Source organism: Nansenia antarctica, assembly GCF_963989245.1.
Source record: "Nansenia antarctica genome assembly, chromosome: 5".
Classification (NCBI taxonomy): domain Eukaryota; kingdom Metazoa; phylum Chordata; class Actinopteri; order Argentiniformes; family Microstomatidae; genus Nansenia; species Nansenia antarctica.
In genome coordinates, this window is record NC_137690.1 from 20,509,523 (window position 1) to 20,520,795 (window position 11,273).

The 11,273-nt window shown below is 41.5% G+C and overlaps 1 protein-coding gene across 1 annotated transcript; it reads left to right on the forward strand.

Annotated features, from left to right (window-relative positions):
• Positions 1 to 2,862: 2,862 nt before the first annotated feature.
• Positions 2,863 to 6,805, forward strand: vsig8b (V-set and immunoglobulin domain containing 8b; the record flags this gene model as incomplete). The annotated part of the gene is made up of 7 exons (XM_080531453.1): positions 2,863 to 3,001; positions 3,983 to 4,152; positions 4,400 to 4,601; positions 4,891 to 5,043; positions 5,153 to 5,275; positions 5,523 to 5,661; positions 6,550 to 6,805. 7 exons carry the CDS (start codon positions 2,863 to 2,865, stop codon positions 6,803 to 6,805), a joined length of 1,182 nt encoding a protein of 393 aa, XP_080387579.1.
• Between the last annotated feature and the right edge of the window lie 4,468 nt (positions 6,806 to 11,273).

Genomic DNA, 11,273 nt, shown 5'->3' on the forward strand with positions numbered 1-11,273 from the left:
TGGAGACAGTCACCCAGAGTTGTCACACCCTTCACAGCCACCTAGCCTGTGCCAGGCTCTCTCCCCTGTGTGTGTGTGTGTGTGTGTGTGTGTGTGTGTGTGTGTGTGCGTGTGTGTGTGTGTGTGTCATGTGACTCAAATGTCACATGTCACATGTCAAAGTGGCCACATGTCACATGTCAAAGTGGCCACATGTCAAAGTGTCCTTGGGCAAGACACTGAACCCCAAAATTGCTCCCAGTGAGCGCCTTGCATGGTAGCTTGCCGCCATTGGTGTGTGAATGTGTGTGTGAATGGGTGAATGAGAGGCCGTTGTAAAACGCTTTGGATAAAGGCGCTATGTAAGTGCAGTCCATTTGCCCTGCCTGTCCTGCCACCCTGCCCTCCTTGTCATTCTGCCCTGCCATTCCGTTTCCCCTGTCCCTTCATTAAAACCTGGTTCCTTTTATATACCTGTTCTATGTGTCCTGCTCTTGGGTTCTCTAGCTCTGATCGTAACAAGAGTATGTACACTAGGTATAGTACATGTACAAATCCATGTGTCAGTAGATGCCTTTTCATATTTCAACATGCAATCATTCATATTTCTCCCATAAGGGTATCACATACATAGATAATATTAATACAATTAATAAATAATTAAGGAGGACAAGCAGCAAAGACAGAAGGTGTGATCTGCATTACAAGGCGTTTCAGATTCGATCTTTCAATGAATGCATGTTGCTTTAGTAGGAGAAAACATTGTTTAGATAAAGATGTTGATGATATATACAGTATGTAGAATGTATGTTGCAGATATCAACATAAGTTAGGATTATTTGAATATCATTGTAGTGTACTTCCTTACTCTCACATACAGGTACGGTAGCCTAAAATATGACTGACATGTTTTTTATTGCTTCTCTCCCCCACTGACATGTTTATGCTCAGTCACGGAACCTGTTTGTTGAGTTCAGGTGCAACCTGAAGTACCCTCTTCCCTTTAGGACCCTTATGCCACCAATCAAAGATGTCAAATGAATTATCTTTGTTGTATTCAACTAGTATTGGTGAAATTGGTTGAATTCAGTTGTGTATTAAACCAAGAGCACAGTGTAATGTGTACACCACCGTTAAGAGGCCAATCTATATCAATGTCACAATTCAAAGAGATGATTGTAGAGAAAATTACAATGCTGTCAAATGTGTATACGTGCACTCTGGAAAAAAATCATGTGATATTTGCACACAGCTACCACTACTGATAAGGAGCTAACTGTGGCTGTGATTGTGCCTTTTGTGCTCGGAGCACTATCACAAGTAGGTTTCTGCTACATTTTCCATTACATACCGTACACATACAATGTAAGTAAGGCCATGGAATATTGATCTCCTAATAAGTAAATCACTCTTTTTGTGAATCGGAATTGTTGTAGTTTTGTGAAAGTGTATGTTATTGGTAGTTTTCAGTACAGTTTTACAATATTGAGCAACATTGAGACACACCTGTGGACAGCCAGCCAGTTTCTTGGGTGTGCCAATGAGGGCAGCTGCTGGTCGTGGAAATGATTAACCAGAACAAAGAGAGTTCATTAAGACTTAAACACACTGATCTACTGTACACTACAGTACAACTTACATCTATGCTATAGGATAGAGGTTCATGTTAGATCACTAAGAAAACCACCACACACTCTTTTTTTATACACCCATGCCCTAGAAAAGATATTACTTGTTGATAGAAATCAATCAAATTTGAATGAATGAATGAATGAATGGTCTTTATTGTCATTAATATAGTACAGGTACCATACAACGAAATTTGGGAGGGGGGGCTCCCCTGGTGCTAGGATTTTTTTTTTAAACTAAAAACAAGAAGGGAAAAAGAGCTGGTTTACATAAATAAAGGCTATATCCACTATCCACTATACTATACTATACAAATAAAACACTGTGCTGTACTCTATGCTATGCTATAAATATCCTAACATTTCCTATCTCTGAACCTTATGTACCCGAGGGTTGTCATATTGCACATAGTATTATTGCACATTCATTTAAAGTGTCGCAGTTTGCAGGTTTGAAATGTTCACAGTTGTGTTTCAGTATTGCACTTGATTTCAATCTAGTAGCTGCCATCAAATTGTCTAGATTGTCCAGGGCCTAGAATCTAGGTCTTTGCTGTGTTCAGGGCCTGAATGGCCCTAGGGTAGAGTCATGTAATAATCAGGGAAAAAAGGAACAATTATTTAATATATTAAATTAATTACATAGTCTTTTGCAGAAGATGTAATAACAAATCCAATCATTAGACTTGCCATAAGACATAGCAAGTTTAAATGGACGTCAGCCTCCTATCTAACAGCATTATAGAGAGAGAGAGAGAGAGAGAGAGAGAGAGAGAGAGAGAGAGAGAGAGAGAGAGAGAGAGAGAGAGAGAGAGAGAGAGAGAGAGAGAGAGAGAGAGAGAGAGAGAGAGAGAGAGAGAGAGAGAGAGAGAGAGAGAGAGAGAGAGAGAGAGAGAGAGAGAGAGAGAGAGAGAGAGAGAGAGGGTGTGGCCTAAGGTCACTCACCTGTTAGTGAGTTTCAGGTGAGATCCAAACACAGCAGAGCTAGTAAAACCTTAGTGCTGGTGCACTCGGTCAGGCCTCTTGGGAACTACTTTACCTTTGGATTATTTCTCTGCTGGAAGGTCATTTGGATTCATACATTTTCAATAAAGTAATTGGTGAGGAGAACCTTTTTTTTTTTTGCGTATGTGTCAAGATAACACACAGGTCTACCTTTATTGCTGTAGTTTCAGTTACTGATAGACCATAGCAGCTCAGTAATGTTTCCTTTATAAAGGAGATTTAATCCAAATGAGGAAGTACACATATCCAAATGGTACAGACAGGCATTGTGCTCATATTCTCCACTGTGCCTTACAGGTTTGACAACAGGGTGACTATGGAAAAGGCCATTACATACTCAAGGCTGCACCTGGCTGTGATGTTTGTTGTTGCAATTCATCTGAATACAGGTGAGGCATCATGGGAGAAGTGTGGGATATTTTTGTTGTGAAGGTTTGATTGGGGTCAAGGTATATGTTTGCAATTTCTGTTATTTCCTCATCTTTTTCATTCCTACAAAATGTACGTCTCTGTATATTAATTTACATGGCAATCAACTTAGGAAACGGTGGAAAAAAGCCTCTGGAGTGGAAAGGGAAGGCCTAAACGCACTTCCCTTTCCATTTCTTCTTAAATGTTAAGTTAAGCCTACATATCATCCGTCAACTTTTAAATTGGTTCATATCCAGGTGTTCATGCTAGACTCACATCTACAGGAAGTGTATATGTGTTTATGTAAATTTATCTTGTACATCTTGTCAGAGGAGGTGTCAGTTGTCTTGTCTTTTTGACAGACATTTACTATGAGCACATACTTACAGAACAGGTCTTTCCCGCTCCTCAGCGTGTTCATGCAGAAAGAATGTCTCTCACCATAGGAACAACGCTAGTCTGTTACATGTGCACGTACTCTATTGGGCTCAGTAATTAATGTGACAGTTATACATTCGCCCTTTATACGAACCATGTCACAGATGCCCAATAAATGTTGCGGAGGTGAAATTAGGTAGTTAGTTACAGGAAGTTGAGCATCCTTTTAGGGATGTAATTAGAATGCTATACAATTTTGCAATCATGCAATTCTTTCCGCTTCAGGAAGTAGTCATTTACGTCCCTGCCTTGATGGGACGGCACAGTCTACTTCTGTCTGTTCTTCACATACAATCTTTATTTCCATCATATATCCAAGTCTTATTTTCAACTACAGCTAATTCCTTTTTTGGGGCAGTTGGATTATGTTTCTAAGAACACTCCATACACTGTTGACATCTGACCAATATAATGTTGTTCTTTTGTTGGTAAATTATTTGGTTTTCAAAGCAGAGATGGAGCATAATAACAGAAGACAAATCCAAATCTGAATACACATCTCTTTTCTTCTGAACCTCCAGATGACACTTTGGCATTGCAGGTGACATCCTCAGGCCCCCAGACTATTCAGAGAGCCCAGGGGGAGACAGTCACACTGGGGTGCACCTACACCCCTGGTCCTTCTGATACTGGAGAACTGGACATTGAATGGTCCAACGTCAGCCCCGATATGACTCAGAAAGACCAGCTGGTGAGACTATTGGACTAGGGGGAGATGGGGGTGGTGAAGAATGGGAGGGTTAGGATGTAGACATTCTAACATTAATAGTGTATTTTTCTAAGAATTAAATGTTTGTCTCTCACAAAGGCATAACTGGGCTTGGGGATATTGTTGAGCCACAGGCTTTCTTATCATCCCTATTGCAGAGGAAAAACTTGTTTTCAAAAATGTTTTCAAAAACTTGTTTTTGCCCCTAAACTGTATCTCCGGCTTTAAGATCTTATCCTATGCAGGAGGGCAGACATTGAACTATGGTGACTCCAGTGTGGCTTCAAGGCTGGGTTTTTTAGGAGACCCCAAACAGGGAGACGCGTCCATCTCCATCTCTTCAGTGAAGGTCTCAGATACAGCCACCTACCAGTGCAAAGTCAAGAAGGCGCCGGGTGTCGACATGCGCAAAGTCACTCTTGTTGTTATGGGTGAGGAATACCTGTTACGTCTCCTGCTCCTCCCTCACTGGTTTCTGTTTTACCAGTTTCAAATCTGTGTTCTCCCCCAAATGGAATGTTAACGCCCTGGTGCTCGTTAACCCCCTACCCCCACTCCCCTCTCTCGTCTTTCCTCTGATGGAAATACACTTAGAGGTAGACAAGCTGACAGTAAAACTGTGTGTCCACTCATACGGTATACTATACTGTTTAGGAATAATAATAATAGTCCCTAAAACACTGTTTGACCGCAATTGTTTTGTTGCTGTCTATGTTCCAGTCCCCCCCTCAGTGCCTAAGTGCTGGGTTGAAGGCAGCGAGGAGAAGGGGGGCACTGTCTCCTTGCGCTGTAGGTCCTCCCAGGGATCCACCCCTTTAAGCTATGTCTGGATAAGAGAGAGTGGAGGGGCCATCCCACCCGATGCAGTACAAAGTAGGAACCAATAAGCCATGCTTCTATTTAAAACATCCAATACGTTACAAGGATTACCTGTACTGAATAATGACTTGCTTGTAGTTGGCATTAAATGTGTTTTCTTTAGACACACAGACTGGAGAGTTGCTGATAAAGAATCACACAGAGAGCTATATGGGAAACTACCTGTGTGAGGTGAAGAATGCTGTGGGCAAAGAACAGTGTAAATACACCCTACGGGCATACAATCGTAAGTTTAAGAAATGTGTGATATTATTTTACACCATACCCTTGAAAGACCACATTTCTAAACTTTAAAATGATATACAGTAGATGCTGTAGAACGTCATTCCCTGCATGCAGTGATATATTATTCTTGGATGAAACCAGTTATGGTGGTATTGTATGAGTAGGCTTGTACAGGCCTGATGTACAGTAGGGATATCCACAGTTGTTTGGAACCTGTCTCTAAATACCATTACTGCCTTTTTCTTCAGCCACCAACAAAGCAGGCGTGATAGTGGGTGCTGTGATCGGGGCTCTGCTGCTGTTCCTCCTCCTCCTGCTTCTTATCTGGCTGCTGATCTGCTGCTGCCACAAGCGTCGCTATGAGAAGGAGGTGGCCAATGAAATAAGGTATGATCATTGGTATGATAATTGGAATTCCACAGATTCCAAGAATTACATGCCTCAGGAAAAGAAAATTAGTTGAACTGCAACTGAACTGTCACAGCTTTTTCGCCATCCTGGCACCTCGCCATGGTGGAACGAGTTCCCCACCACTGTCACGACTGCAGAGTCACTCCTGTCGTAGACTGAAGACCCACCTCTTCGGGCTGCACCTTAGCTGTCCCTCCTGAAGTTTCCCCTTCCTCAAATCAAATCAAATCAAATTTTATTTGTATAGCGCATTTCTTACAAGATGCAACTCAATGCGCTTCACACAATGAAAATGTTCAGTCAATCAGTCAATCAATCAATCAATACTGACAGAGCCGCGAGCAGGCAAAAGTAAAAACCTGTATACTATGTAGCCAGGAAAAATTCCCTTGCAGCCCTCTACCAATAGAGCGACTACTAGCCAGTTTGCCTACCAGTACCCAGCGGTCCCCAAGGGGAGGCCAAGGACCACCGGCACAAAGCAAGCAAGCAAGGGCAAAAACCTGTACACCATGTATCCAGGAAAAATTCCTTGCATATTATCGGCGTACACACTGTCCATAAATTTTGTGTTATATTTGCATCGTTCTGCATCCAGCATGGTCACAGGTCCTGCCAAAAAAGAATCTTAAGCACAGTTATGATGCAACAACACAATCCTCCTGTCTGTTGTGTTAATAATACACTTTATTTTGTCAGGTCTCATATCCTCATATGTTTTAATATGTTACTGTTGTTTTATCTCGACCGAGTACTAGTTTTTATTTGTTGTAAGTCGCTTTGGACAAAGGTGTCTGCTAAATGCCCTAAATGTAAAAATGTAAATGCGCTATTCTGTGCTTCTCCATCACCTGGCCCCCTTAGGGAGGACGTCCCAGCCCCAGAGAGCAGGCCCTCCAGCAGGCTCTCCAGTTTCCGCTCAGTCCTGGGCTACCGTTCCCACACCGGGGTGGTCTACAGCTCTGTGAGGAAGAACCAGCCCCGAAGGACAGAGTCAGGCCACAGCATCCCCTCCACACACCAGAGCAAGGGCACACCCCAGGGCACACCCCAGCCCACCCCCAGCGAGCAGAAAGCCCCTGTGCTGAAATATGACAGCAGATACGGCTACCCTGTGTAGCAACGTAGCTACTGAGTTGGGAAATAGTTGGAGTCCAATCATCTGAAAGACATTTGGCCAACTTACAGTATAGACATATACTTCACTCATGCAGGGTATTTCTTTTTAAATGGATAATGTTTTGCTGTCAAGTGTGTCTAGATAGAAAACATTTAGAATTGTTTATTTCTACAGTAGCTTAAGTATTGCTACACATTATGCCCAAAGTGTTTATCATCTTTCCTGTATTTGTACAATAAAAAACAAGATTTTTTAATATAATTTTTTATCAAACAACCATCCTGAATCAGTCGTGTCCTCAATCTCTCTGCATCACTGATCCTCACAGCCACAGAAAGCAAATGATCCCGCTCAACACCATACTGAATGCAAGAGGAAGGCTAATCATCAGGCAAACCACTAATTTGGTTTAAGTGATGCCACAGTGCTTGTTTATATTCTGACATTGCAGTGTTTGTTGAAAATAATTTTTATGGGCTATTTTATATGGACTGACATTGTGTGCCGTTCAGGGGATAATTTATTTAGGTTATGATAAAAGGAATTGTCAATAGTAAGCCTACATACTTTTGGGGGAATGTTTTCTCTCTTTGGTTAAAGTAATATTTTATGATACTAGAAAACAGAATTGATCTACACAATCTTATTTTCCAATTCAAGCCTGCCCCAAATGAATAGGTAGGTTTTTGATCTGGCTGATTTTAATGTTTGTTTTATTTACAAGGTTACCTAGCACAGTACATCAAGGTGAGACCAAGGAGGGTTGTCCCTCTTATCACATGAACATCAGCCTTGTGGTAAATCTGTGGTTGTAGCTCCAGGAAGGACATTTACATGGGGACTCAACCTCCTGCCTGAAAGAGATTTTCACTATTTGTGGTTTGGTTAAGGGTGTCATGCAGCACTGAATCTGGGACAGTAACTTCACCGGATATACACACATAATGAGCAAACATCTACCCCCCAGGCCCATGCAAACGCCTTTCACCACTGCCTATTGCCTTGACCAATGCAAATACCATCCTGATTAGAGTTCAGTGCTTCTTTATAAATTCCAGTCAGAAAATTCTGAAATCAAAGCTTCCACGCTTCAGCTTGGTCAACATCTTCTGGCTGCTTCTTAAAGCCAACCTTTGATTATTTTTTCATTTTTCATCTTACTTTATCTTTACTGGAGGCAAAGGTAATGAATGAGACAGCCAATCTTATGTAACCAAGAAATAAGAGAAAGTGGATGGATGTGAGTGCAACAACTCATCAAACCCAAAGGGAGTTTATTCAGAGGTAAAGTAACATTTTGAACACTCCATTTACCACTCATTTTGATATACTTATCTAAAATGTAGATTTAATAAATTTCCTCTGCTTCTGAGGATGAGGACAGATTCTAAATATGTCTATGTCAAACAGATGTATTTATTTCAAGTACTCAATATGTATTTATTATTTTTTCTCCATAGACCAGAACAAACCTTGTAAGATATTTTAAAGATGAAGAGTTGTTAGGATCTGAATGCCATCAATCATTGCCTACATTCCTCACTTTGAAGAAAAAATACATCGGATATTGTTAAGTTGTTGGACATTATCTAGGAAAAAGAGCAACACCATGATAGGAATAAATAAGTTGGCAATCTGGGTAATGACTGGCCTGGTGGCTGTGCTCACTGTATTCTTTAACCTGTACATCTTTCTAATGAACATGAGGAGCTACGAGCAGAACAAACACTGGAGCCCCTCTGAGACCATCATCACAGCTCTGTCTGTGGCCAATGTGGCCCACCAGCTGCTCATCTACTTCTGGATGACAATGGATGAGTTAGACAGAGAGTGCAAACTGCCCCAGATGCCCTACTCCTTCATGCTGATGGCAATCTCTAGTCTCAAGTTCACCATCATGTGGACCACCGCCTTCCTGACCTTCTACTACAGCACCAAGCTCGTGTCCAGGCCCAACCACTGCTACTCCAAGATCCAGGCGGGCATCCTGAAGCATGTCACCATGGTGGTCCTCCTCATCCCCATTTGTGGTCTTGCCACCTACATGCCCGTTCTGAGTGCCCTCCACCCTCACAACTCTACCATAGAGAACATGGACTGTGGTGTTATCATGCCTTATACCTCAATTTCCCTGATCAGTGCAATTCTAAATCCAATTCTCTCTGACATTCTACCAGCGTTTCTAGTGGCAAAATGCTGCATATCCATCTCTATTCATCTGGCCATCCATCTCCAGCACATGAAGGCCACCACCAATGGCTCCCACGGCCCCAAGCTGGGTGCTGAGATGAGGGTGATACGCATGAACCTTACCCTGGTGCTGGTGTTCCTCTGTTTCCTGGTGGTTGACCTCTTCTTGCACTATCAGGTGGAGGTCAAGCATGAGAACATTTTAGTGCTCTCCTTCTTCGTCACCTCCCTCTTTACTACAGTCATCGCCATGGCACTTATCTACGGTAAGAAGACCTTCTGGAAGGCTCTTCTCCATTCATACAACATGTGCCTCGATGAGTTTCCCTGTTTGTCTTGTCTAAAGGTGCCAGAGGCTAAGCCCAAACAACCCAGCACTACTCCGAAAGTCAAACAATGAGTTTGAAGTGGAGTTTATCTACATTCTTAACTAGCAAGGGTTTCGACTACTGTGTGCATGACCATGCCTTCACACAACTCCATCATAATGTTCAATGTATTGTTGTTGTTTTTTTACATATCAAATCTATAGTTTCAGTCTCTTCTATTCGTATCTGGTTGAATTAATAATTGTGCAATATAATATGGTTGTGCTTATATGAGTCTTTTCATGCCATCATTGTTATTAAACAGATGCAGTTCAATATATTAAAGCTCATTCAAACTCCTTCTCCTCCAGTAAGACTATATTTGGAATGCATGAATATAGTATGCATATAAATAAACTATATTATATGAAAGTCAAGTATTGAAAGTATCAATATGTTTGTAGGACAATCTGTGCAATGTATCCACAATGGCATGGTTGCATAGGAGCTTCTGCACCCATAATCTTTTGATTGATACAACTTGTGTGATGCCAAAACACTATGTCACAGTATGTTTCAGCAGAGTAGGAGTTTCTCTCAACTATAGTGTAGTTGGTATAATGCTGTAGAATATAACTCAGGACTACTGACTTGCTGCATTCATTCCCTCTGGCACCACCTAGTGAAATATGAATGGGGGTATGAAGTATGAAGTAATATGAAGAGACACAAGGGCATTTCATCTGCACTAGCACTGTTAAAGAGGTTCCAGCCAGTGGAGGTCGGTGGAGGTTGAAATCAGAGGTGCTCATTGTAATGCATAGAATGGAATTGAGAATGGTATCAAACACGTGTCAATAACTTGTTTGATACCATTCCTCATTCCATTCCATGCATTACAATGAGCCTATCCTCCGATTTCTACCTCCACCAGCCTCCATTGGTTTCAGCCATTACACTTCTGGCAATCCTTAGCAGTCAGCTGAGAATAGAGCAAACGTTGTATTCCTTTTTTACTAGCCATCATATTGAGGATGATCATTTATATTCTTGTCATCTTATGGCTTAATTATCCCTCTGTTGTTATTGTCTAACATGAGCAGGGCTCAAATTACTTTTCCATGATCATTTACCACTGAAGTCTAGATTCCCACAGTGCACCATCTCCCATCATAAGATGATGGAACTGTGTTCTCCCGTATCTGGAACTGTCAAATTCCTGGAATAAACCTTTGAATACAAAATGTTGGAAACACAGAGAAAAATGTCCAGAGAGATAAGGGTTAATTTTGAATATAGGAATTAGGCCCAGCAGTCTCAGAAGTTGAAACTCCTGTCAATGGATGAGAGAACATCACAGGGCAGACCTCCTGGAACCATTCCTAGTCCTGCTCATGTGACTACAGGGAGAGTGATATCCTGTCCCCCAGTATCTGACAGGAAGGAACAGGCCATTAGCAGCCCAGATTACCAAGACGAGCACATATCACACAGAACCCACTCCTGCAATAAACAACTCCATGTCTGTACTCATCCTAAACCTCCCCCTCCACACCGAGGGCTACATAAATGTACTACATTTACACATGTTGTAAAGCCACTTGTTTACAGCCCAACATCTTCTCCAAGCTTGACACCTTCAACTATTTTGTATAAGAATGTTTCCAATAAAGAGAACATAATTCTCAATAAAGAGAACATAAATTAAAACATGAATGGGTAATGTCATGTGTAACCGTTAGCTTGTCAATAAAATGGCCTGCTGCCATTATTAGTTGATTTAGGATTACTTACCCTTACATTTACTAGAGAAGAAGCCCTGTGTAACAGTGTGCTGTTAAAGAGAATAATGCAATTCACTGTACATCAGAAAACAGAAAAATAGACAAATATGACCGTATTACACAATATCAGTGATCCTTTTAAGGCATACTTATGAATCAGAAATGTCACCAAACAAATGTGTTTTG